The sequence below is a fragment of the Penicillium psychrosexuale genome (genome assembly GCF_028828465.1).
Source record: "Penicillium psychrosexuale strain IBT 29551 chromosome Unknown utg000004l, whole genome shotgun sequence".
Lineage (NCBI taxonomy): Eukaryota > Fungi > Ascomycota > Eurotiomycetes > Eurotiales > Aspergillaceae > Penicillium > Penicillium psychrosexuale.
In genome coordinates, this window is record NW_026643189.1 from 2937992 (window position 1) to 2964917 (window position 26926).

Below are 26926 nucleotides of genomic sequence, written 5' to 3' on the forward strand. Positions count from 1 at the left end.
CAAATGATTGTCTGTTCATATCACTAGATAGAGAGCACTTTTCCTGTACAAACAATAAATCAGCGTAGAGATGAACAACATACTCACAGATGCACCTCCCCCAACTCATCGCCATAATCAACCCAAGTTTTTATTAACCACCACTATGTTGCTTCAATCCCTCTTCATGGTTCTCCCCCGTTCCATTCGACAATTTTAGTTCCCTCTCTTCGCCTTGCCTTCCATTGCCGTTCTCGTTCTCAATCCCGTTCCTACTATCTCGCCGTGTCTCCGTATCATTGATATCAGTATCAATAGCCTCCCAGATATCATCATGAAACAAGTACTGCATCAAAGCCTCATCCGCCATGAGTGTATCTATTCTGTGGACCAGATCACACGTAACGAAGATTGCACCACCTCTCGAGTCTGCCGCGAGTGCTTGTAGATGTCCTTTGTCTGGGAAACTTGGCAATGGTACATATAAGGCTTTGAATATGGTACTACCTAGATAGTCCTCTTAGTGGCGCCTAATATTTGCGGATAAAGAAAAAAGTATATCTACATGTCCTAAGCAATTATTTCAACATGCTACAGAGACGGAACTATAACCGCAAAATGAGAAAACAGAACAAAAATGGATATCTTGGTGTATTAGACACAAAAAAGATGAGCAGTGGGCAACTTTAATGTTGCCCGACCGGGGGGTCGAACCCCGAACCTTGTGATTTCAAGTGCTAACAGATATCTGAGATAAATTGCTAGTGAGTTAAAAGTCACACGCTCTGCCAATTGAGCTAGCCGGGCTGATTTGTTGATAACGAGGTATCTTGTCGACATAGAAAGGAATCTGAATATTCTAATTTTTTTCTTTCCTAGATTCAGCGCATCAAGTCTAAATTCCATACAGAGACTGCCATTTTTTTTTGTCAAAGATAGGATACTAAATAATAAGCACGAGACATATGAAATGATTATTTCCCTTTTTTTTCTCCCACGACTGTGTATCTTCCCTAGGCTGATATTCCCTTACATATATATATCTATATCCACATGCCCGAAGAGTAGGAAATGATAATGACTGTTAGCTTTCGCTCTTACTACCAATGAGATATAGGATAAAGTGCATAGACAAATACAAGAAATGGGAGTATGGAATCGACATTTTGTAAGAGAAAAAAAAAGAAATAGTCCTGAGACCCGGAATCGAACCAGGATCTGCGGGCTTCGAAAAGTCCCAGGTAAGTGTACTTAAGACACAAGCCTGCCTGTCAGGGCGCCGTGCTGCCATTACATTACCCCAGGTATGTTTGGTAGTAAGTATAGGGACGAGTGAAGACATAGGATAGGAATGGACGAGCAAGTCCTGAGACCCGGGATCTAAAAGCAGTTATAAGCTTGCTTCCTATACTCCAGAGTAGTATGTTATTGTGTAGAAAGCTGGATTAGAGATTGGCAAGTACTTTCAGCTCCCTAATCACTAAGGATTTGCCCTGACAAGTGAGCTTCTAAGTCTCGCTGTAGGCTGGCGGTGATCTCATTTACCTGATCTTAGGTGTGTACAATGGTAAACTTTCGGAAGATTGAGATACTTTATAAATCAGAGTTGAACCTAATCTCCGACGGTACATAGGGTACTAGCTTTTCCTAGATCATGGAATTCCCCGTGGGACTTCATGGATATAGTCCTACGGGGAGGTCAACTTCATGGCATAGGCAAATAGCCCTAGGTAGACTGTGTTACCACTAAACTTAGTAAAAGCGTACCATGGAAATGAACGAAGTCAAACATGATACTAGTACTAGTCAAGATACATACTTTATATCAGGTGATCGACCGCTGTCATATGTTACTCTTGCCCTATATCTTCCAGCATAGAGTTGTCAGATTGTTGACGCCATTCCTACATATGATTTCCCTCCAGCGCGACGAAGCTTGCATTCTCCCTTTCCGTCCACGGATAACATACTTCTCTTGTCTTCACTCTCTCAACTTCCTTACCCCCAACCTAACCCCAGGATGGTGCAATGGTAGCACAGCGCCCTGACGGGTGGGCTTGCATCTTAAGTATACATACCTATGCTTTTCGAAGCTCGTAGATCCTGGTTCGATTCCGGGTCTCAGGACTATTTCTTTTTTTCCCCTGACCTCTTCATTGCTTGTTTTATTCTGTTAATATACTGATATAGGCCATTTTTCTTACCCTTGAAAGCTGGGACTTAACTTGATTTAAGTTATTTGCATCTTTGTATTAGGTGGTACCTTGGAAACTGCTGCATGTTGATATATGGCATCGTCAAAGGGCTATCTATGTGGTGCTTGTATAATCTTATGTTACTGATAGGAAAGGAAACCAGCTGGCTAAGAGAGAGAGAAAGAGAGAGAGAGGGAGAAGAAGGGAGGATCAAAAAATCAGGTCCTATCAACCTAAGGCAGGAACGGTCTCAACAATTACGCTTTTACCCACGCGATCATAAAATTGAGCAGTCCAGCGATTCCATTCATAAAGGTAAAGTAGAAAAATAAAAGACCAAAGCAGGCCTATCGTCTCTATGCGCAAAACGCAAGGAGGAAAGAGAATATAAAGGAAATCCGTAACACGGTGTTGTTACAATCAGTCCGAACAGAACAGTCAATAAAGACAGAGGATACCCGATCCAGTTTCACAGATGTTCAGTAACAAGTTTCACATCACACAGCTATAAATAGTTATAGCATGTAGGGCGAATATTTTAGTAAGCCAGAGCACGGGCGTGCACCTTCTTGTCAGAGACAAGCCACTTCAGGGTCGACCGGATGACCTCGAGGAGCTTCTCGGCGCTCAGGGAGCTGAGGTACGAGGAGTTGGAGGTAGAGGTGGAGCTGGAGGAAGAAGATCCAGAGCTGGTGCTAGAGGTGGAAGTGGTGGCTGCGGCGGTAGGGGCAGCAGTAGCGGTAGCCTCGGCAGTGACGGCGGCAGTGGCGCTAGACTCGAGGACAGCTGCGGAGCTCTGAGCAGACAGACCACCGGCGGTGGTGGTGATGGTGACGCTGTCGGCGGTACTGGCGGTCTGTGTGGCAGGCTCGTCAGTAACCTGAGGAGCAGAGGAAGCGGTGGCAGTCGCATTCTCGATGAGGGTGGAAGGAGCATCAGTGGGCTCGTAATCCGGCCCACTGGGGGCGGAGGTTGAGACAGCAGACGTGGGAGCAGACGAGAAAGTAGGGCTGTACGTAGGACGGGCAGTACGGGTGCGGGTGCGGGTGAGGTGGTGCGAAGAGGAGCTCTGGATAGGAGAGGCACTCACGGTTGAGGCACTGGTAGTAGCCACGGTGGGGGCCGCGGTGGTAGAAACAGTAGCAGACGCGGTAGTGGCTTCGGTAGTGGCTGCGGCGGTGGTCGAGGAGCTCGATGAAGAGCCGGATGAAGCGCCGGTGTACAAAGCGGGGCCGGGGATCACATAGGACTCCAGCGCGCTGTAGATGCTGATCAAAATACCGGGATCGGTGGGCGTGTAGAGTGCTGTGCCGAGGACGCCGTCAGGGGAGTCGCTGCCGCCGCCGGTGACCTTCAGGTTGATACACTGGGGGTAGTTTTGGGCGCCGTTTGCATCGCCGGCGGAGTGCAGGGCAATGATCTCATGACGGAGAACATAGTTGCCAGCGGCGATGGTGCTGGGGATGGTCACAGTGGCGCTGTTGTTGGCAGCAATGAGTTGGTCACTTGCCCATGTACCGGGGACGTTAGTGTCGTCGATCAGACCGGCCTCGGCGATCTTGAAAAACTTGAGGGTTGTCTTGTCGACCACGGAGCAGTCGCCATTGCAGTTAGCCATGTAGGTAATGACCGGGCCGTGGTGGCTCTCAGGCCACGCAGTCCACTGCAGCTCGACAGAGCCACCGGCCTTGACCTCGGCGGAGATCGCACCCGGAGTGGCTTCCTTGTGGCAAATAATGTCGGAGCCAGTGTAGCCAGTGCCGTCGATGTAGCCGAGGTCGGTGGCCTTTTCACTCCATCCAATGTTCGCAGGCACCTCGGTCATGTAATTGTAGGTATTGACGATGAAGCCCCCGTGGTAAGTGCCATCAACAACGGCACCCGACACGAAACCATGACCAGCGACCATGGCGGCCGAGCTAAGCAGGAGACCCGCAATCTTTGAGACAGACATCTTGAAAAAGTTTTAGAATAAAACGCACAGCGTTTAGATCGAAGGATCGAAGTATCAAAGGTGAGCGAAAAAAGAATGAAAAGGGGACTTCAGTCAATGAAGTCAACCCAAAAAGAGAATGAATAAATGGTACTAGACCTTGAAATGAATGGAATGCAAAGGATGGATGAGAAAAAAATCCAGTAGCCCGGATGCCAGGGCCTTATATATGTAGGGTCCTGACATGATAGCTCCCATTCGACAGAAGCGGCATCACTCCGTTGCCAAGAAATCCATATCGCAGCGGATATCATCAAGTTTCTAGCAGGGAACAATGATTCCACTTTGTGGATGTGCCTATAGGTGGAGAATTAGCGACCGAGACATGTACATCTAGGAGGTGCCATATAGATGAAGCATGGACTTTACTCCGTAAACCGCCGGCTGCACTAGCGCATAACCCTTGTTGAGCTATACTCCATTGGGATCATCAAGGAGGGGACGTTTGATATTGTCTCATATCTTTGGTGGCGGTCGATCGTGGGCGGTTGTCTGTGACAGTCCAAGTTTCATCGAACCCCTTAAAGTGATAACATCTCCGCTCTTTCCAGCCTGTAAGGGCTTTTCTCCTGTTTCGGAGAGATAGGCCTTGTTCAATTCCGCTTCAGGGGAAACCCGGAGAATTCAGTATCCCACAATGACTTCCGACAGGTCGATTGTCTATCATAGTGTACGGTGTTGAAACACGGAGTATGTTGGAAAATTTTCCTATATAAATGGCCAACCTCAACGGCTTTTTTGAAAAATCCAAAAGGCTTCATTTGAACCCCTACATATGACCCCTAGACCCCAGCGCTTAGAATTATTCCGAGACGCTCCACATCATGTCCGTCTTCTGCATGATAGGGTCCAGGGGTTCAGGACGGAAATCTCGAATGGTCTATATCCAGCGATTCTGTCAGATCTAAATTGCAAAGGCAAAAATCGTGAAATTGTTCAAGCCACATGGAAATCACATTATTCCGGAGTTGGATCCTCGCAAATTATCAATTAGATTGAGACTTTTGACCAACTCATCTCATTGAAACATCTTTAAATTAGTTCAACGACCGTGAATCCTTAGCAGGATCGATTAGATCTAGCCAGTCTTAGCCGTGTGATTGCTCGCGAGGAACTACTCCGTGGATCTTTGCCTCTAGGGCAGATATCTTTGGCTGATGAAGTCCTTATAATCAAAGCAGTCCGCGTTATTACACGTGGGAGAAAAAGAGATTCTCCACTGTCTATGGAGGCTCTCGTAAGATAATTGTGCCAAGCTCATGAAGTGTCGGTGCTGGATAGCAAATTATAGAGTTGATGTATCTTTTGTATAGCAACTACATACAAAAGGTACCTAATCGTAACATGACCTAGCTCGAGGAAAAATGAAAAGTAAAGCTTTATATTCTAGAATGTGAGTCTGGTTCAATTGATCTACTGCTAGGTTTAATTCTAAATATATGTTTTAGAAGGGTAGAGAGTAGGTAACTGAGATTTCATGTCACACTATATATCTTCCCATGTTGTCTCGAACTACATGTCGTTGGAGGGTTAAGACAAGCGATGCCAGGACTATTTATGTACCTTTTGTTTATAATTACTCTACAAAAAATACATAATCTCTACAATCTGCAGCCCGCCAACCCTAGACGCTGCTGAGCTTGGCACCATTATATTTTGTATGCCAGCACAGCATTGCTCATTGGTCCCTTGGCATGGCGATTCCGCCGATCGTAAGCATAAATGCATCATAGTGTCACCTACATTGCATCTTGATATGATATCCAATAAGCAACACACAGAAAACGATAGCTAGCCCTGCAGGCCACCAAGGTGTGTTACTCTAACAGAGCGAGGGTAGGACACAGCCGATAACTGGGTGCCACAATCTCTACCTTTGCGAGGAATGGCGTCTGTGTGCGCTTGGCATCCCGGTACGTTGTCGTCGTCATGCATGTACACATGTACTTTTTTCGTTCCAATTATTGGGCCCCAGGGTCAGCCCGAGGAATGGGAGAAAGTCGTGTATTACAAAGTGAGAAGAAGTTGTGTTGTCATACAAAGTCTTCCAAGATCTCAAGGACTATTGTCCCGCATGTTGTAGAACCGCTTAGAACACATAGTCAGATCCCCTCGTCCACACCCCTGTCAGACGGGAGAAGTAGGATCGACAGCAAATCAAAGCGATGGAAGATACGGGAAGGGTGGGCGTATGGTGCGTACTGTATTGGTCACCGCTTTGTGAGGCCTGAGGTGTCTATTTTAAGCACAAATGCCATTTAGGGCTTTACTTTGGGCTGGAAAGTATATGGAGAACATAGAATCATTTGTGTCTCAATCAACTGCTATAACCATTTAATTTCTATCATCACGACTATATAAATTCAAGCAGAATCGTTGATTCCATTTGTTGAGATTCTGCCGGCCTGGATCGGCGTTCACAGTTTTCCCGCTCCCCTTTCCTCCAGATAACCCCAAGGCAGTGACTTTCCCCGACCACCTTCGAATCTCTCTCAACAAGGGCCATGGTATCGGAGACCGGTCCTGGTATAAACTCCGACAAGACTTGATTGTCATACTCTTTGGATCTCTACCGTCTCCGAGATTCCTTTTTTAGCGACCGAATCGCCCGTCATATTCAATTGTCGTGAAGGTGGCTGTTGGGCGGTTGAAATCGACTACGATTCACAAGCATCAAGACGGGAAAAAAAACGAAGCATGATATCAGCTCAGGCACCCTTTTCGCCCTCATTCTCCGCCCTGGATCCTATCATCATGGACGACGACATGGACTTTTTGGACCCCACACAACTCGAGATGTCAACTGAGAATGCTGGGGGAGATTTTGACGACCTATTCGCTCGAGCCACAACATCCCGTTCGAATGGCGCCTCGGGGCCTTCAAAGCCATACCAAAACCAAAATCCTCTGAGGCAAGTGCCGAGTCTTGCCGCGGACTCGCCAGCTGAATCGCCAGATGACTCGGGTCGCAGTTCTTCCTCCGAATCGCCACGGAATCATCTACGACAAACATCGGTCGCTTCGACGAACTCCGCAACGCATAGTGAAAATCCTCTAGTCTCTACTAGTTACCCGTCGGAGGACTGGATGCGCCCAGAATTATCGTCAGTCAAGGAGGAATCGCCCTTCAATATTGATCCTTCTTTTCCTATGGATGGTTTCTCCATGGATCCTGATCTGGAAGTCAGTAACAAGGCGATGGATGCAGCCTTCGATTTCGAAAGTGCAGCGAGTAGCCCTAGTCCATTGAAGACGGACAATGGCTCACTCCCGAGGCCCCAAAAGCGCGCGAAATCCCAGCTCTGGAGTCCTTCGAGCAATCACACTGGGCTGCCATCCATTGATGCTGTGCCTTCCGTAAGTCATTCGAACAACATTCTTGTTTGTCGCGTTGCTAACAATCCAGGGTCATGCTCCCGGGTCTCCGTTCTTCGCTTTTGGACTCAACGGCCAATCTCCATACTCGACCTCAATGCCTCACGATATGGATAGAGCCGCTCCGCAATGGGGCGGACAGTCTCCTTCGTCACTTCTGGAAGAAAGCTTCGGAGGCATCAACATGAATCGCCAATCACCTCTCCACGCCTCGTTATCACCCGCCATGAACTTCGCCTCGCCCACATCATACCAATTCCCTGTCAACTTCGCCTCCTCCCCAGCCCAACCTCAAAATAATGCGCACTCCCTACAACCTATTCTCACTGTGCATCCAACTTCCCTCAAATCCCGTGTTGAGACTCAAATTCCAATCCGATTGACCCTCTCCCCGCTACCTACCGGCGTCAAGAAACTCCGTCTTCCCTCGCACACCATCTCAAAACTCAAATTCCTTGCTCCTCCTGCCATCGAACCTACCCGCGATACCCTTCAATTGTTTACAAGTCTCGTATGCACAAGTGCCATGCAAGACACAGAAAAGATCAAGCGGGCATTTGCACGGACAAGGGGTGATCGCTATCAAACAACTTCGGATGACGAACGTCCGTTGGACGGTGGTGATGTCAAAATCTGCAGTGGATGTATACAGCGAGAACGGAAACGTGCGTCACGGAAGAAGCAAAGGAAGCCCGAAGAAGATGAATTGTTTCAAAAAGATGAAGAGAAGCGTGTTATCGTCTTCAACACCAGCGAGATCAAGGAATGGACCGAACCCGCAAAGAATGCCAGCGGTGGCTACGGCGATAGATCATCGGTCCCACCAGGATCAATGCAAGTGGAACTGCCAATGCGTATTGCATGCTATTGCCGACACCAAAACGAGAAGCTCGGATTCCAGGTTATCTTCACTGTGAAGGATCACTTGGACAACGTGGTGGCGCAGGCAATTACAAATTCGATTATGATAACGGACGACCACAAGACGCAGGCCCCATCTGCGCCTGCACTGACTGGCCCTTCGCCATCCCTCCCAGATGGGACGCAAGTACCGGGAGCTGGAGTGTTTCCCTCAGGTCAAACCCCCGAGAACGGGCAAAATACACCTCAGTCGCCAACTGATCTACAGGGTCTTCAACAAAGGTTCAATTCGCAATATCAGCTTACGCCCAGTTCATTTGCGGCTCCGGGCTCAACGAACGGAGGGCACGTGCCTCAGGCGTCTAGAAGTCTGTCTCGAGGAGCATCCCCATCTGAGTTCCAAGGACCACAAAGCAAACGACGCAAACATAGCAGCTCTGGAAGGCTTCCATCAGAACTGACTATGACACGACTCGAGACACCTCAGTCATCCGCAGCGGCCATGAACAACGCTGCGCAACTTGCGGCTGCTCGTGGGTTCGCTTCACCAACTGAACGGCCGTTTGTAAATCCGTCCGCCATGTCAGGTCAATATGGAAATGGCCCCCCCACTCCCAACCAGAACAATGATAACAATCCATTCTTCAACCCGACACCTGCTCAGCGACAAAGTTTGGATACCCTGGTCGGGGGAGCAGTGGCATCAACGCCCAACTCCACCCATCCCAGTCGTCCGGGGACACCAGGTGGCTCGAATCGCAATGGCTTCCACGATTCAAATGTTCCCATGGGACTTGGTGCGAATACCTCAAGCCAACTTTGGCCTCCTCTCAACAATACTCTCAATCGATTGCCATCCGTGATCCACAAGTTGGTGCCAGCCGAGGGCTCCATCACAGGAGGTACTGAGGTTACATTGTTGGGCAGCGGATTTTATCCCGGCATGGAGGTTGTTTTCGGCGACACGTTGGCAACTACAACCACATTCTGGGGTGACAAGTGCCTCAACTGCCTGACCCCACCCGCTCTCCAACCGGGATTGGTGTCTGTGGTATTCAAACATGAGCACCCGACATTTGGCCAAGTCCAACAGTCTCAACCCCTCATGCCCAAACAGCAGCTGTTCTTCCGCTATGTGGATGATCGTGAGCTTCAAATGTATCGCTTGGCACTGAACATTCTTGGTCAGAAATTGGGAAGCCAAGCGGATGCATTCCACACAGCCCAACAAATCATGGGAAGCGATCCAAACGCGTTCTTCAATATGCAGTCAGACATGCAAGGTAACTCATCTGGGGGCCAGCAACGCCAAGTACCGGGCCTTGAAAACCAAGGCAAACTCTCCGATCTCGACTCCAAGATGCTGACCTACTTGGAATTCATCGACTTGGATGACAGTCCCCGGCCACCGCGGTATAACGCTCGTAGCACGACCGGCCAAAGTCTTCTTCACTTCGCAGCATCGTTGGGACTGACAAGATTTGTGGCGGGTCTTTTGGCTCGAGGTGCAAATCCCGATGTGCAAGACAACACAGGCAATGCGCCAATGCATCTGGCCGCACTCAATGGCCATGCTCACATCGTCCACCGGTTGCGTCTGACGGGTGCTAACCCCAACACCCGCAGCGTACGGGGCTTCACTGCCGCGGACCTAGCGACAACGCTTCCCGCGCACCAAGCCGCATTGCTTCCATCTCGTCACTACCGGTCCCGCAGCGTTGGGTCCCTCACATCGCGCCGCCGACAAAGCAGCTCAGCCTCGCTTAGCTCGATGTGGGAGGCGTCTTCCGCCTCCGGATCTCTTGATCATGCTGTTGATGACTCAGAGGATTTCGATGATGAGGAGGAAACTACCGATTCCGACTCGGAGCCTCTTCAATTCAGCTCTTCTCGTCGATCTAGTATGCACCAAGATATTAGTCCGCCAATTATGGATAATAAAGAACAAACTGTCGCATCCGGAAATGCTCAAGGCTACGCCCCACCAGCACCTCTTGTGGCGTGGCGTGACCAGCTGGCTCTTCAAATCAATCAATTCCAGCAGAGCGTGGCTAATGCCTTCCCCAATCTCCCGGCTCTCCCTCCAATGCCTCCGATGCCTGCAATGCCTGCGATACCCGCGATGCCCGCGATGCCCGCCCTCCAAGACTACCAAGGGCAAGGAATGATGCGCCGCATAACCAACCTTGTCCCTCATCGACCTGCTGCTCGGGATGGCTGGTGGGATTACCTGAAGGGCACCTCCGCACCCAATCCCAATCAGCCACCTTCATACGATGAGCTGTTCCCGGACCCCGATGCCACCGATGAGTCCGACATGAAGAAGTCGAGTCTGCTCCGTGCCGCAACAGAGGCAGCTATCGACCAACACTTCGAGGCCCAGAGTAGTGCTGCTGCGGCGGCGGCCACTTCGGCCTCAGCTTCAGCTTCTCTCGCTCAAGTCGAGAATGACGATATCAAAGACATCACAATTGGACGCAATGTGATCTCACGTGAGCAACAAAAGCATCTCCGAGAGCAACAGGCTCGACGAATGAAGGGTCTAGGCAGCGACCGAAACCTATACTTCATCTGGGTAAGTAACTAACATGTCCACCGGTTTCTTTTCTTGAGTAGTACTCAGCTAACACCATTTCTACAGATCCCTCTTCTTATTCTCGTTATTTGCGCCTGGAGCCGAAACTACGTTCCCGGGATTTGGCAAGGCGTCACGGACTGCTTTGAATTTGCGAAAGCTCGCTATACACAGCCGGCTGTGGAAGTGGGCATTTAGGCCATCTTTTTTTTCTTTTTTACTCTGGTCATATATTTCTATGGCGTTGTTCCTGAGCGAGTGAACCTTCCCTATTATATGACGGACTAACTGTCAGGTTTCTGTTTTTTTCTTATTTGTGTTCATAATGACGCGGCACGACTATCTATGTAGAATCCGCACGATTGAGTCTTACTGTCCTTGCTTTTAATACTTTTCCATCTTGAACCTTGTGGCCTTTGTCTCTGAGCTGTTGCAGTTATATCGAAAACCCGCCACTCAGGTATGCAGTGTTATGTCTAATGTGCAATGCATTGTGTTGCACATTCTCGTATAGATTCACATCTAAATACTTCTTTGAACATCTATTTTCTTCATATTTTGAACCCACTGTAGTGATAACACATATACTAAGCCATAACCAAAGATCTATGTCTCTTGCAAAACTCCTCGACGGCTTCAACAAACGCATCGAGAGCGGTGGTGGTCATAGCGATGTTCAAGGTAATTGATCCTCGATTCTGCACCCAGAACCCTGCATTCACCAGTTCCAACCAGAACAGCTGCTTGAGATCCGTAGCCTCAACCCCAACAAAATCATCTCGACAAGTGATCTGCTCCGCGCGAAGTCCTGTATTAGTGACATGAACGCACATAAGAGAACCCCGCCCAGTAACGCAGAACTTAGATCCCGCAAAGACCCGCTGCAAGCGCTCACGCAAGTCATCGCCTTGAGCATTGAGCGATTGAATAACCTCAGCCGTATACACTTCAGAAAGTCCCGCATACCCAGCGTGCAACATCAGAGTGTTATTCTGGAATGTGCCAGAGTGTATCAAAGCCCCGGGCGTGAGAGGGTTGTAAACATCCATAATGTCTCGTCGGCCACCGAAAGCCCCGAATGGCAGCCCTCCACCCAGATACTTGCCCAAAGTGATAAGATCCGGTTTAATCCCGAGCACATCTTTCAGCCCTCCCGGTGCCAGCCGAGATGTCATCACCTCATCCAGAATCATTACCGCGCCCGCCTTCTCGCTCTCCTCGCGGATTGTTCGTAGGAACTCGTCGGATGCAGAAATGTACCCGCTAGACCCCTGAATCCCCTCCAGGAGAACGGCGGCAATGTCATTGTTCTGGGAAAACGCGACCCGGACACCCTCGGGATCATTGTATTGCAGTAGTACCCAATCAGCCTGGTCGATGTCGTTTTCCGGGATACCGTCTCCAAAGAACAGCACGCTACCATGATAGGCACCGCGGAAGACGATGACCTTACGCCGGCCGGTGAATTTCCTAGCGGCAGCGAGACAGTGTATATTCGCTTCTGTTCCGGAGTTTGTGAATCGCATCCGTTCAAGTCCAAACCGCTCACACAGCAACGAGGCATATCGCTGCTCGTAGATATTCGTCGCTCCTAGACTCAACCCGACATTTTGAATGGTATCTGTCAACACCTTTTGCAGCGTCGGGTGAGAGTGTCCATATAGTCCGGCGGATAACTCGCCGACGAAGTCATAATATCTGGGAAATTGGTGTTAGTCTACACATTCTAGAGGCTCAGATCGATGTATTTACTTGTTTCCATCTTCATCCCATAATTCTGAGCCTTCGCCTTTGTGCATGAACACTGGGAATGGTGCTGTGTGCAGCACAGTGCGGGTATTTCCTCCCGGTAAGCTTTCGAGTGAGAGCTTATGCAGGCGTTGCGATTCTGGGTGGCGCTCGATAAATCGAGTCACGGCGTCGTTGAGAGCTGTGTCCATATTTAGGGATTGATAGTCGTTCGGAATTCCCTAGGAAGTTGTGTCGGTTTATATAACTTTGATATGAGCGGAGAAAGTTGATGCCAGGAATTTGCCGTCTTTCAATACATAGAAACTTTGATAAGACAAGTTTCTCTACTAAATCACCAGTCTGGAGATTATAATCTTCAAGAGAGGGGTATACTAGTGAATCCCCTTATCATTCCACTAATACCTGGACAGAGATCGAAACAACATATACCCGGCAGGTATCCATGCATACGGCAAGGCCCTTTGTTTACATTCCGCCCGTATTTATCTCCCCCTCCCCAGATATTTAGTCTTCCATCTATTATTTTTCTCAAACTGTCGTGATTCACCATTTTGCAAGTTATTTGATACCATTTGCCCTATCTCAGACTATGGAAGTCCACGTGAGGGATTCCATCAAGCAAGTAGATGAGAATACATGGCTTATTGGAGACCTGATCCTCCATTCTTCGAGCGGTCCTTCCGATGCCTCTTCTTGGTATGACTCGACCGATAATCTTAGCTATACCCTTGCAAACACGCCCGTCCCTCTACCTCCGACCGTTCCACTACCTACAGATAATCCGAGGATCGTCCTCGTATATGACGTCGCAGAACGTTCTGCAGTCTGGTCGATAGGCAATGATACATTTTGTAAGGTCAAGACGCTTGAAGAAGGCGTAACGTCCGAGGCTACTACATTAGCTTTTGTCTATGGTCAAAAACCTTACTTCGAGATCCCTTATGTTATATACGAGACTAAGGATAATACCCGGTCTTATCTCTTTATAACCAGAGTACCTGGCCGGATACTTGCAGTTGCCTGGCCTACTCTAGATGACGCTTGGAAGTCTCACTATGTGGAGGAAGTAGTGAAAATATGCGAGACCCTTGCAGGCTGGGAAAGCCCTATGTTTGGTGGTGTGGACGGAAAAAAACCTGACCGATCATTATCTCACGGAGCGCCAAGATACGGACTTTCACCCTCAAAAACTTACCGAAACTTGTCAAATGCTGGGTATGGATTGCTCGACATTCGTCTTTTACCATGCCGATCTCGGTCCGGTAAACATCATCGTGGAAGATGTGCCGAAAGCTGGCACTGTTGGGATCATTGATTGGGAGCTTGCTGGTTATGTCCCAAGAGGATGGATACGAACCAAGTTCCGGTTGTCTAGTGGAATGGATCTTCCCAATCCGGGCGCCGGCGAGGTGCCACAGCAGTGGAGGTCGGAGGTTCAGAAATCACTAGGGAGACATGGATTTGTGGACCATTCGAAAGAATGGGCGGCATGGTGGTTTTGAAACACCACTTTAATTACCTATTGGCCGTGTGCTGTTACGTGCCAAGTCTTGCAAAGAGAGAAGAGTGCATCCGATACAAAATAACTAAGATGGGGAGAGAAAGAAGAAGCACGTTGCAAGACAGTTGATATAGCTGACCTTTTGCAAACGTTGCGAACCTCGAACGTCTCGCTTAGCTATCTAGCAAACAATCTATGTAATGCAAACAGTAAGAGAGCAAGCAAACATGAAGCATATGATGGCGATCTATTGTAGATCGTGCCATGTGCTATAACATACTTTGCAGATGCGATCTATACATTAGTGGCGTAGAAAGTCTGTAGTGACGGTATGATACGCCTAAGTTGGCTATATTATTCCAAGTATGAAACAAGATACAAATAGTTATTGAAAAGAGCATCAATTTTACGATCTGAAACAAGATGGATATATTTTGTCGCCTCCGTATTTATCGCTAGCCGTAAAGGGCCCACGCAGCTCAATATTGAGATTCTATGCAGATCCTACGAAGAATAAGAAATGATCGCCCCTTTCTGGAGAAAACCACATCTCTCGCAACATCAACACTCGTTCAAAGGCGTGTCCCCCTTTTGCTTGGGGATAAGCGGGCCATGTCAACCTCTTCCAACATTCTGCAAATTCTCTTTCTCTATGCCGCCCATTGCCTTATACCCGCGGCCCTCCTAATCGCAACACCAAAGCGATCTGCTCTTCGGTATCTGGCGATTCCATGCTCTATCTTCATTGTATATCGAGCTATACCGGTGGCCACAGCGCTAGGTCCGGGATTTGTATGGTGTGAACTCGCTCGCCTATTCGTGACCATCATCTTCCAATGCCTGAACCTACTACTCATCAACCCCAAAGATAGCAATGATTTGTCTTCTGGAGCTGGCCAGGGCTTTGTAGCTCGAATTTACGCCGCAGCTCGGCTCTTCACTGATCCTCGTGGGATCAACACGCCCTGGCAAATAAAAAATGCCCCACCACAGCCAGCGTATTATAAACGACGTGGTATGAACACGCCTCCTCAGGGTTGCTTTTTGGTTCGCCAGATAGCCATTGCTGTTTGGCAATATCTAGCTCTGGATGTCTTTGCTACTCTTGCGTTGCAACAGGCATTGGAGCAAGAGAAAAGTGGAATGTTGCCGCCAGTCCCTCAGTGGGATATATCAACCGAACAATGGATTGAACGCATCATCTCAAACCTCACAGCTGGATTTGTGGTGAGCCGGATTCTTATCGACTTCCACCATCGTGTTTTTTCGATTATTGCCGTAGGACTTGGACTCGACTCGCCTGCGAATTGCCCTCCGTTGTTCGGAAGAGCGCTGGATGCCGATACGGTACGGGGCTTCTGGGGGTAAGCTCATTCACATCGAGTTATATAAAGATAAGGGATATTATACTCACATCGATATTGTAGGAAATTCTGGCACCAGTTGTTGCAAAATCCCCTGACATCTGTCAGCGCCTTCATCACTCGGGACATATTAGGTCTTACCCGAAGGTCGTTGATAGCACGGTATATGAATGTTTTGATTGTTTTCTTCTGTTCGGGCGGCCTGCATCTCGTCCTTGATATTGTCCAAGGAATCCCAGCGCAGGAATCCGGCGCCATGTTATTCTTCATCACGGCCCCTCTAGGTCTCATGATCGAAGATGGCGTCAAAGCACTTTGGAAATATTTTTGTGGACCAAGTCAAAAAATCCCTAAACCGCTGTGGCAAAGGGCTCTTGGCCTAACGTGGTCTATGGCATGGCTGGGTGTCACATCAACTGGGTTCTTTTATCCACAGATGCTGAGGCCACAAAACCAAGCTCTGGTTCCCTTTTCTGTGGCAGATCGTATTGGACTGCCTATACAGGCAGGGATTCTTTTGGTTGGTGGTGCCGTGCTAGCAAAGGTGTTTGAGGTTGAAGTGTGAGGTCGTGTATAGATCCGGGGCCATGGTGGTACGGAGTTTTCTGTTGGATATATGTCACATATAGTATAAAATATAAATTCCTATATTGTGTACATACGTAGAGTTATATATTTCTCTAAATTAACTAAAATATCAAAACAAAGAAAAGCCCAGTTGTGATCCAAATCTAAAAGCAGCACTAAAATGGCGCACTAAAATGGAAAAGAACGAGGCCGTGCGTGGCCGCTGTTGACAGCATGTCTCCCTCACCCCGCGACTTTCCCCTTAACTCCAGACGCATGAAAGCTCCCATGCACCTTGGATATTGAGATGTCCTGAAGTCAATTGGCCACTTCCCGTATCGCGCCCGGGAAATCATGGACCCTTCGCAGGCTTCGAGCAATGTAACGGGTACGACCAAGGTGCTTGAGACGAATGAAGCTTGCGCTTGCGCTGACCATACAACACAGTCGAATACACAGATCCGTCGGGCTTGTTCCCGCTCATTCAGCCCGTGATCGAAGCAAAGCTCCCCCTAAAAAACCTCCACTGGAAATCGCCCACCCGCCCCGTGCGGTCAATCGAGTCGCTCCGCATCGGCTTTGTACCTGCGCAAGAATCAAACGAACGCGAATCATCAAGCGATACTGTCCATGGTACAGTCGCCCATCGCAGACACCAGATCCCCGGTCTACGGCAGACACCATACCTGAAAGTTTACCTCCTCCGATGCGACGACAACGAAACCTACAAGGCGACGGCCCGACGGAACCTTCGCGAATGGATCAAGGCCAACGCGTCTTCCCAGAGCTCGCAGCCCGCAACTACTAGTCAGGAAAAGCACGATGCGTTCGAGTGGCTTATCCTGCACGTGGAACCGGACGGTGATGCCGCGGACAGGGCGGCTACTACCTCTAAATGGGGCCGTGGATCAACTACAGTGCTGGAAAAGGCGAAGGCTGATTTCAATGGGTCGTCCAAGTCTGCCGTGGATCGTGTGGCCCAACTGCGTCTTCCGAAGCCGGGGACCAAATCCCCTGAATTAGCCGAGCAGTTGGAGGATTTGATTGATAAAATGAAGAACGGGATTCTAGCTTCGTTTGATCTACGTGTGGCTCAGTATGAGGAGGATATAAAGGAGAAAGACTCTCAGCGCAGTTTGCCTGGCTGGAACTTCTGCACGTTCTTCATCCTTAAGGAAGGTCTGGCTAGGGGGTTCGAGAATGTGGGCCTGTTTGAAGATGCGTTGGCTGGATACGATGAGCTAGCTGTTGGCTTGGATGCGGCTATTCGAGACCAGCTCGATGGGAGTAATGATCAACACAGTGGCGCACTCTCGGTCACCAGTAAAAGCTGGACTGAGAGGGCCAAAAAGGCATTGGAGACTGAAGCTTCCGATGACAGCGACGGCGTTGAAGATGAAGCGGCTCTCTTTTCAGAGCTTCAGCCGGGGGATTTCCCATTTAACGCCAACAAGATGTCCTACCGAGAAATGATTTTGGCAAGCGATATCTCAATCTTCGATTTCCGTACATACATCTTCTCTCGTCAACTGACTCTACTACTCCGAGCCGCGAGAGCTCCATCACTGGCCGGCAGCGAACCTGCGGCAGGGGGTAACGCAGCGAAATCAGGCAAAAAGCCCGAAAATCTTATTCTGCTAGCTGAGATTTGCGCAAGAGCAACGGAATTAATCAGTTTAGCTGCACGTACCCTCCGCTATGATCTCGAATGCGGTCTGGCGGAGGTAGTTCATGATGACAAGGCAGATATTATCAACAATCTAGTCTCCACGTGGGCATTCTCGGCAGCTTTCCAGATCCTGAGTCAAACCTCTACTCCGACCCTCATGCTCCCCGAATCCTCCCTGCATGCCGTTACACAATCGACCGAAGCCGCTGCTGCCACGGTGGCAGATTCCCGTACCAATGTGCCTCGCCGCTCTAGTTCCCTCATAGGATCACCTGGTGCCCAACCTGGCCGGCCAGTGACCCAGGATATCTCCGATAGTGTGGGTTTGCTTCAGCGGCGGTCGACTATGGAACACCCCAAGACCGTGCCTATTCTCACACTGAAGACTGGTTCTGAACAGCTCTCATCCGGGAGGGCGGAATTGCTTCTTCTGGCTCGGCGATCTCTCGAGGAGATTGCTCGCAGACGGGGCTGGTCTGAAAACTGGAACAACCTCGGTCTTCTCTTTGATGATCGCTATCGTTCTGGGGCAAGTGAACTCGCGGAGATCTCGTTGGATGGCGATGACACTGAAGAGTCACAGACCCCTAAGAAGAAGGAATCGTCGCTTGCGGGCATTCATCTTTCTGGCCTCAAGGCCGCATTAAAGTCGCAAGACGCCTTCCTGTTTCTCTATGAAGAGCTCACAGACCGTTTGATCCGCCATCATATGGCAGCCAACCGTGTCAACTCCGTCGAACAGGCCCTGGCTGAAATCGCTATCATACGATACCGCCGGAAAGACTACGAGTCTGCTGCTTCCTATTTCCATCGGATGGCTCCCTTCTACGGCTCTAAGTATTGGATTATTCTGGAAGGAAGCATGTTAGAACTCCATGCGCGGTGCTTGAAGGAGCTCAAACGGAACGAGGACTACGTTCGGATGATGATACGATTGCTTTCCAAATTTGCTACATATGCGCAGGCGCAATTGTCAGTCAGGCAAAAGTCCGTGGCTGGCACGATTCCATCTACTGAACAAGAGATGTTAGAAGGACATATCCGTGATTTGTTTGAAGCGTCTGGTGCTCTTCAAAAGGACATCCCTGCTTCCTTGACGGACTTCTTTGGCGAACTCCGTGTCGACCCAGCCATTCGACTGTACGACGACAAGGATGGATTCCAGATCCAACTATCTTTGCGATTCCTTTTGGGCCAGCAGATTGAGATTGATAATCTCAAGGTTCGGCTGGTCAGCGCTAACAGCTCTCAGAATTCCGAGCACTGGATCGAGAGCTCAGCCAAGTTCGTGGTGAAATCATCAACAACACAGCTTTTGATTGACTGCTCGGTAAGCACTCGTGGAATAGCTTTCGCGACAAGTAACTAACTTTTAAGCAGACCACACTTCAAGGCAAGTATTTCATTGACCGTCTCGAGATGAGGGCTGGCAACCTTGTCTTTAACTTCAACGGCGGGCAAGACTCCACCCTTCCAGTTGGCTTCCGAGAAACGGAAGATTCAGAGGAGACCGACAACCAGCCTTATATCTATTGTTACCCTCCGGCCGAAGCCCTACGGGCAAAGATCGTGTCACCGCATATCATTAACCTCCAGGCCATGCGGACGTTGGAGCTGGAACTTCACAGCGGACGCAACGATATCAAGAGTGGTACGATCCGTGTCCGGCCGGGTACTGCAGGCCTACGGCTTCGCCTTGCAGAGACGGAGGTTGTGGAGGGCATGCTCGAGGTGGATGCCAACCACGAGTCGGGCATTATCGAATTCGCGGAATTGCCCGCGAAGTCATTCGTTCGACTGCGTATCCCCTACACCGTGGAGGAGGCGTTTTCGACCCTCTCAGCGCGAGCAGAGATTGGTTATGAGACCGAACATGGCCGATTCGCTTCCTCGACGTCATTTAATGTCGTTTCCACGCTGCCTATATCGGTCAACGTGCAGGACATTTTCAAGGACGAAATACTATTCTCACGCTTCACCATTAGCCCGGCCATGCTGATCCCGCTTCGTATCATGAACTGCAGTCTACCTAGCTCAGACATTTACGATGTGGAAAGCAGCATCACCGGCCCCGTTGCCCTTGATGTCTTCCCCAAGCAGCCCGCGTCTCTTCTTTACAAAATCCGCCATAATGAAGGCAACACAATCGCATCAACACCGCGTAGCCTACAACTGAGCGTTGACTTCACATGTGTCGACGATGAGTGTCTCGACGCAGTCGAAAAGCAATTCTCAGCTTCTATCAACTCCAGCCCATTCTGCCGGTACGCATCGCTGCTCACATCGCACATTGTCAACAGTTTCCGCGCACAGCTGTCCACGAATGACATGGAAGCCATTGGGCTGATTAGGGAGGTAAACATGCTGCCCTATCAGACTGTGCGATGGGACGATCTGCTCGGAGCTTTGAAATCACCCGGCGAGGATGTGCGACAGTGGCTCAAGGAATGGCACAAGGTAAGAACCAACCCGAGTGTTTCGAGCTACGTTACTCACATATGAAACAGAACAACTCCACCATCCAGCTCCCCGCACAACCCACGATCCCGACCCGCCGCATCATCATCCCCGTCGACGTCCCCGAGATCCCAGTCGTGCACACAGCCGACCTCCAGCTCCAGCCCAAAGCCACCACCGACCCCGGGCCCTCCGCCCACGCCGCCGTCGGCCAGATGATCACCGCCGAGCTATGTCTCCGCCACACGCGCCGCTGGTGTTCCCCCGCGACCCGCGGCAACGCCGACCCACCCCTCGAATGCTCCTACGAGGTGCACGGCAATCCAGACCTGTGGCAAATAGGCGGCCGCCGCCGGGGAAATTTCCTCGCGCGTGACGGCGAAACCAAACGCTTCACGGTTCTACTCCTCCCTCAGAAACCAGGCCATCTCCTTCTCCCGGCTATTGAGATCCGTACCTTCCTGCCATCCGCTCCGCAGCTCCCGACAGCGGCCGATCCGGCTGGTTCCATGGCGCCGGCTCGTCGCTCGATCCCTTGTGAGATTGACTACCGTAATCACAGCGAGACGGTTCTCGTTCTGCCTGATTTGAAGAAGACGACTGTGAGTCTTAGTGCCGCTGGCGGTAATCACGCTGCTGGTGGGGGATCTTGGCTTGTGGATTCGGAGCGACGGACGGAGGAGGTTCGTTAGGTCTGTGCGGGGTGTGTGGGTAACTATATGTATAATGAGTCGTATATGAGCTAGCTGAGGTACTTGTTTGTATTTAGATCTACGATTCATGAATCCATTATTCTTCTGGGAAATCTTCAATTGTACTCCGTACTTACTCCATTGCTATCCTCGGTAATATATTCTAGTGGCTTGCTTCCGTTGGCCCTTGACCCGATACAGACTAGTATGGCCTAATCTGGATTAGCCTAATCTCTAGCTGAACTCGATGTTCTTTTAGGTCGCTTCTACGGGGTTGCAGGCCCACTTACGGCTTCTTGTACCCTCTTGAGTAAGCTGGCTACCGATTGAAGAGTTATTTTTTTAATAAACTATAAAAATAATTCATACAACAGAAAAAAGGCCGTCACTTCTGGAATATACAAAAGTCCGAGATCGGCGCCGAGGTCCCCGCCCGATCAGATCTTATCTAAGGTGGCAAGGTGGTGTCCACGGGTGATGGCCCCAGGGGCTAAAGAATTAAACATCGGAAAGTAAAAATTAACGTTTGCGTATTTTTCAAAAAGGGGGAGTGGGGCCCCAACAAAACCCGAAGGGTCCCAACAAGAGGCGATTTGTATATAACGGAGTATGTATCGAGGGCGTATTTTGCACTTTACTTTAACGTGGATATGCTTATTTGTAGACACTGTATTTATAGATTTATGATTTATAGTTAGCTTCTTTAGATTAGTATTCTATTCTTCCTTCAAGACTGGATTAACCTGAACAGAACAGACAGATAATGGCCCATCGCCGGATTATACCCGGACACCCGAAAAACCAAAGTGGATCACATGTCCCTTGCGCATGCCACTGCCGAGTCCATCTCCAGCTCTGGGGGGGCTTACTCCGTACATGCGGGCTTACGGAGCACAGAAGAGACAGTCACTCATATCTGTTTTATATTGTAGGGGGTTCAGGGGTTGGATATGGCATATTCAATAATTGCAAAAAGCAAAACCAATTGCTACCCCATATCGAGTACTTCGTGCAATATATCCGTACTCCGTATATGATAGTGCATCTCGGGTTCGGTGGGAGCTCGGATTCGGTGGGAGGTTCCTAAACCAATGTACAGCAAACCCCCAGCAAACCCCCAGCAAACCCCGAGGCACGTTGGTCCAATCTGCCCACATATAGTTGGGGATTTCAACGTATTGCCGGCATGTGAAAGAGGTACAATCATATGGGAAGTCTAGATCACATCAGCGAATAATGAAAGCGTTGGGGCGAACGGGATCTGGTGGAAAGGCGGTGGCTGTGAAGAACACACGGAGTAGAAAGCGCATCGAAGTAAGAAGATGGAGTACAACATACATACATACATAGTACTAATGGAATCGGCATGTGAATAGACAGACAAGACAAGATCAGCCCTATTCTTACTCTTCTGGCCAGTTCGCGTTAAAATTCAGCTGTCGAGGGCGAAGGGAGTGGAGATAGGGTGTATTTTTCAAAACGCAATACGGTTGGATTGCACTTCCACAGAGAGTGGCGGTATGCAAATTACCTCCCCACGGTTCCATGCGCTTTTATTTTTTTCGATTTCTCCCCTTCGCCTTTTCTGTTTCTCTTTGAAAGAGAGAGCTGTCCCTTCTCTCCTCCCGTGTCTTTCTTTTCTTCCCTGCTAGTCAATTGCCTGCTTTCTCGTTGGCTCTCCTTCAAAACGGGGCACTTGCTTGGATCTGCTTCAACCTCTGTCCCTAGTGCGACTACACTCCCCCAAACTCAAAATATCGTGAGTGAACCCCAGCTCAACTTGACGAATCTCAACTAATCCAATCCCAGATCCCTTGTCTTGAAACCCCGGTCCTTTGTTTCATTTCAATAGGGACACATTGGGAGTATACCCCATCGTGACTTCGGAGTTGAACACTGTCAACCTCATCCAACATGTCGTCGACCGCAATCCCCAAGCGCGTTGCGCTCAATCGCAACCCCGCTACAGAGTCCTCAACAACCAGCTCTGTTTCGGCCTCGCCCTTTGACAGCCCTCGCCAGTCCCCCTCCTCTACCTCCCTTTCTTCCATGGCTTCGGAGCAGGAGGTCAGCAAGATGATCGATACCTACGGTAACGAGTTCAAGATCCCAGACTACACCATCAAGCAGATCCGCGATGCCATTCCCGCTCACTGCTTCCACCGCTCCGCCGCCACAAGTTTGTACTATGTCTTCCGGGATCTGGCCATCCTTGCCTCCGTCTTTTATCTCTTCCACAACTATGTCACCCCCGAGACGGTCCCCTTCATGCCAGCCCGCGTGGCCCTCTGGACCTTGTACACCATCGTACAGGGTCTTTTCGGCACCGGCGTGTGGGTTCTGGCTCACGAGTGCGGTCACCAGGCCTTCTCTCCCTCCAAGGTTCTGAACGACACTGTTGGCTGGATCTGCCACTCCCTCCTGCTTGTCCCCTACTTCTCCTGGAAGATCTCCCACGGCAAGCACCACAAGGCCACTGGTAACCTGGCCCGCGACATGGTCTTCGTGCCCAAGACCCGTGAGCAGTACGCCACCCGCGTCGGCAAGACCCTGCACGAGCTCGGTGAGCTTTGCGAGGAGACTCCCATCTTGACTGCCGCCAACCTTCTGGCCCAGCAGCTCTTTGGGTGGCCTCTGTATCTGCTCAACAACGTTACCGGCCACAACAACCACGCCCGTCAGCCCGAGGGCCGCGGTGTGGGCAAGTACAACGGCTGGGGCGGCGGTGTCAACCACTTCAACCCCTCCAGCCCTCTATATGAGGCCAAGGACGCCAAGCTGATTGTCCTGAGTGACTTGGGTCTTGTCCTTACGGGCACTGCCTTGTACTTCATCGGCTCCAAGTTCGGCTGGCTGAACCTGCTAGTCTGGTACGGTCTCCCGTACTTGTGGGTGAACCACTGGCTCGGTAAGTTTCAAATCTCGGTTCTCTCGGATCCTCTTGCTAACAATATTTCTCAGTTGCCATTACATTCCTTCAGCACACCGACCCCACTCTCCCTCACTACCAGCCCGAAGTGTGGAACTTCGCCCGCGGCGCTGCCGCTACCATCGACCGCGACTTCGGCTTCGTCGGCCGCCACATCTTCCACGGTATCATCGAGACCCACGTGCTGCACCACTATGTCAGCAACATCCCCTTCTACAACGCCGACGAGGCCAGCGATGCCATCAAGGGCGTCATGGGCGACCACTACCGCACTGAGGCCCACACCGGCTGGACTGGTTTCTTCAAGGCCATGTGGACCGCCGCCCGTGTCTGCCACTGGGTTGAGCCCACCGAGGGTGCCGTTGGCGAGAGCAAGGGTGTCATGTTCTACCGTAACAGCAACGGCATCGGCATTCCTCCTTCCAAGATGGTGGCCAAGGCTCAATAGATGTTGCCTTGATGCCTTGAATGCTATGTTCGGTTCTGATAATGTTTTCTTTTTCTCCCCTCTTGCATTGTTCTGACTTGATTTGAGCTTTGTTATTTGTATACTGTGTATACTTTCGGATGGATATACACAAGGTCAATACGACTTTTTCTTGAGAAATTGGGCGGAAGTCATAGGTCAAATTTGATGCTTTTCTTTTTTTCTCTTTTTGAGACGCTCATGATTCTTCTCTTGTGATTGTCGTTGTGGTCTCGGGTCTTCACATTATATCTCTTTGCCTTTGATCCTTAGATCCATTATCTTGTTTCTGCGGTCCGGGTTTGAGCATGTCGGAGGATGTTGGGGGGGAAGAAAGAAACCTGAAAAGGGGAGAAAGAGATGTGTTAATTTAGAGAGACGTCCATATATATGATTGTGGTTAATTTGAAGCGTTTTCATCTTTTCATCCTTTTTCTCTCTCTTCTTTGCATACAAAAAAAGCTAGAGCAAATGGTCTAGAAGTGGCATGATTCATGAGAATTAGAAGGTCATCTAGACCGATATTCCTTCAACCCTAGCTCTCTTCTTTACTTGAGAGGTGTACTGCTTATTTTGAGACGAGGACATGCTAGCATAGTATATCAAACTAGTATCTAGTTGGGACTTTCCAAGACGCATTGGAGCTTTGGGCTTTGGACACGGTTATAGTATATGCATCATTCACCGCGACTCGTACTTCTCAGGCCACCTTTCCAGATTTCAAACTCTATCTCGCCACTTCTTCTATTCGGTTGGCCCTTTCTTGGTGTATCTTTCGGCCCTGCCGTCCATGGCGAGAAAACAAGTTTCATGGTCCTCCGTGTGGTGGATTCAGAGCCCGGGTTGGGCTCGTATTTCTGTGAGTTAGGGATTTGGTTCTTGCGATAGGGGGCAGGCATTGCTAATGAGTCCGGGTCTCGAGAGGTATTGCCATTGCCTCCATCTTGGAATTGAGATTCCTGTGTGGATGCATCGTCACCCATAGAAACGCCTACAGCGAAAGACTCTTCCTTTTTCAGTGCGATTCGACAGGCGATCTGCGTTGACCAGACGAGTCCTAGGGCTGGGTTCTTCAGAGGTCCAGTCTCCGGGTATGCGCCGTCTCCCCAGCCAGAGTAGAAGCGTTCCTGGTGAGCGACGTTCAACAAGCTACTGTGTGCTCGAGGAGCAATCAGGTACGAGCCGTCGAAGTGTTTATCATGTGGTGCGTGGTATGGCGATGAGGAAATAGCAGGGGTAGAGGATGGCGGCTGCTGGCTATTTCCAACAGCTAGCTGTTCAGTGCGGGACTTCGGGAAGGGGGAGGCAGGGCCGGATCCACGACCTGCCGTTTGACTCGGTATGGATGGAAACCCTGCGCGTGGGGTTGACTGGCTGCTTTTTATAGGCTCGAAACGGTCGTAGACTTGGTTCGAGAGCACGATAGCGACGTCTTCCTTTACGGCGAGATTGCGCAGTAGATGGCCTAGTTTTGCGAGCTCAGTTGATCGCTTGCCGAGGGCTTGCATGCTGTTCGATTCGTGTTCAGCGCGGTAATTGGATGTTATTGAATCGATGATGACTAGGCCGATGTCATAACGTTCGATCGCGACGGGAAGTTGGAAATTCAAGATATGATCTTGCATCTCCAGGTCCATGGCGTTGACGGACAGTATATTCTGTAGCGAGGGCGCCTGCTGGGCCGGGAGTGCTGAGAGGACAGGATGGCATTCTAGGAGCTGTGAGAGTCGGGGCGTAGATAGTGGATGTTCTGTCGATATGTACATGGCACGCCGTCGTAGCCCCTGTGGTTTGGGTAGCTGGACGGCTAGACAAAGGCTGAGAAGGAACTGGGTCTTGCCGCTTCCACTGGACATCGATCCACATGTCAGATTGACCTGCCTGTCCTGATAAGACATGGATGAGCACCTGCAACATACCTCTCGCCTGTAATTTCTGTGACATACCCCGTTGGAATCCCGCCTCCTAGCAGTGCATCCATCGCGGGGTCAAGGGTGCTTATAGTGTTCCATTGCAACGCGCGCTTCGTCGAGGAGCTGAGTGTCCTCGCTGCATCAGGGTTTATACTAGAGCTAGGCTCATCGCTGGTCCCTGTGTTTATCTGGGGCTTTTCAAAGCCAATATCGGTATGCAATGCCTCGACAATAGAGGAGGAGAGCCGGCGAACATCTGCGGGAGGTACGCGGGCACGTTTCGCGATCTCGAGTGAGTCAAGAGTGATGACGTCGACGGTGGTGACTTTAGCTCGCTCCAGGGGAGGTAGGATATGTGCGAAGTGCTTTGTTTCAAATCCAGGTAAGACTAATAGAAGATCCATAGGAAGCGCAGCCGATATGGGAGTTGATGTTGCGACTCTAGACTGTTAAGGCCTAAGCCAATCACAGCGGGAAATAATAATATTCTACCATTGGTCGATTCGAACCTTCGACGTGGATACTATATACCACGTGACTTCCTAAAAGCGTAGGACCAATTATATGTCATCATAAAGACCCACACCCGTATAACCTCAAAAAGGACCTGTAAAAGAAAAAAAATAGGTAGCTTCTCT

General features: G+C 49.9%; 8 protein-coding genes across 8 annotated transcripts; 4 read left to right on the plus strand and 4 right to left on the minus strand.

Moving 5' to 3' along the window:
* Positions 1-133: 133 nt before the first annotated feature.
* Positions 134-349, minus strand: N7518_006948 (uncharacterized protein; the record flags this gene model as incomplete). Its single annotated transcript, XM_057187875.1, has 1 exon — positions 134-349. The coding sequence occupies one exon, from the start codon at positions 347-349 to the stop codon at positions 134-136; it is 216 nt and encodes a 71-aa protein (XP_057039578.1).
* Positions 350-2712: 2363 nt separating this feature from the next.
* On the minus strand, positions 2713-4128 carry N7518_006949 (AA9 family lytic polysaccharide monooxygenase; the record flags this gene model as incomplete). Its single annotated transcript, XM_057187876.1, has 1 exon — positions 2713-4128. One exon carries the CDS (start codon positions 4126-4128, stop codon positions 2713-2715), a length of 1416 nt encoding a protein of 471 aa, XP_057039579.1.
* Positions 4129-6921: 2793 nt separating this feature from the next.
* Positions 6922-11176, plus strand: N7518_006950 (putative membrane-tethered transcription factor (SPT23); the record flags this gene model as incomplete). Its single annotated transcript, XM_057187877.1, has 3 exons — positions 6922-7524; positions 7574-10978; positions 11045-11176. The coding sequence occupies 3 exons, from the start codon at positions 6922-6924 to the stop codon at positions 11174-11176; spliced, it is 4140 nt and encodes a 1379-aa protein (XP_057039580.1).
* A 389-nt stretch (positions 11177-11565) lies between these two features.
* N7518_006951 (aspartate aminotransferase family protein) lies at positions 11566-12918 on the minus strand (the record flags this gene model as incomplete). Its single annotated transcript, XM_057187878.1, has 2 exons — positions 11566-12676; positions 12731-12918. The coding sequence occupies 2 exons, from the start codon at positions 12916-12918 to the stop codon at positions 11566-11568; spliced, it is 1299 nt and encodes a 432-aa protein (XP_057039581.1).
* Positions 12919-14726: 1808 nt separating this feature from the next.
* On the plus strand, positions 14727-16468 carry N7518_006952 (wax synthase family protein; the record flags this gene model as incomplete). Its single annotated transcript, XM_057187879.1, has 3 exons — positions 14727-15595; positions 15659-16156; positions 16366-16468. The coding sequence occupies 3 exons, from the start codon at positions 14727-14729 to the stop codon at positions 16466-16468; spliced, it is 1470 nt and encodes a 489-aa protein (XP_057039582.1).
* A 48-nt stretch (positions 16469-16516) lies between these two features.
* Positions 16517-20980, plus strand: N7518_006953 (putative TMEM1 family protein; the record flags this gene model as incomplete). Its single annotated transcript, XM_057187880.1, has 4 exons — positions 16517-16550; positions 16610-19161; positions 19212-20288; positions 20339-20980. 4 exons carry the CDS (start codon positions 16517-16519, stop codon positions 20978-20980), a joined length of 4305 nt encoding a protein of 1434 aa, XP_057039583.1.
* A 1914-nt stretch (positions 20981-22894) lies between these two features.
* N7518_006954 (oleate delta-12 desaturase odeA) lies at positions 22895-24357 on the plus strand (the record flags this gene model as incomplete). The annotated part of the gene is made up of 2 exons (XM_057187881.1): positions 22895-23888; positions 23942-24357. 2 exons carry the CDS (start codon positions 22895-22897, stop codon positions 24355-24357), a joined length of 1410 nt encoding a protein of 469 aa, XP_057039584.1.
* Positions 24358-25052: 695 nt separating this feature from the next.
* N7518_006955 (putative DNA repair protein (Rad57)) lies at positions 25053-26783 on the minus strand (the record flags this gene model as incomplete). Its single annotated transcript, XM_057187882.1, has 3 exons — positions 25053-26223; positions 26295-26734; positions 26781-26783. The coding sequence occupies 3 exons, from the start codon at positions 26781-26783 to the stop codon at positions 25053-25055; spliced, it is 1614 nt and encodes a 537-aa protein (XP_057039585.1).
* Positions 26784-26926: the final 143 nt, after the last annotated feature.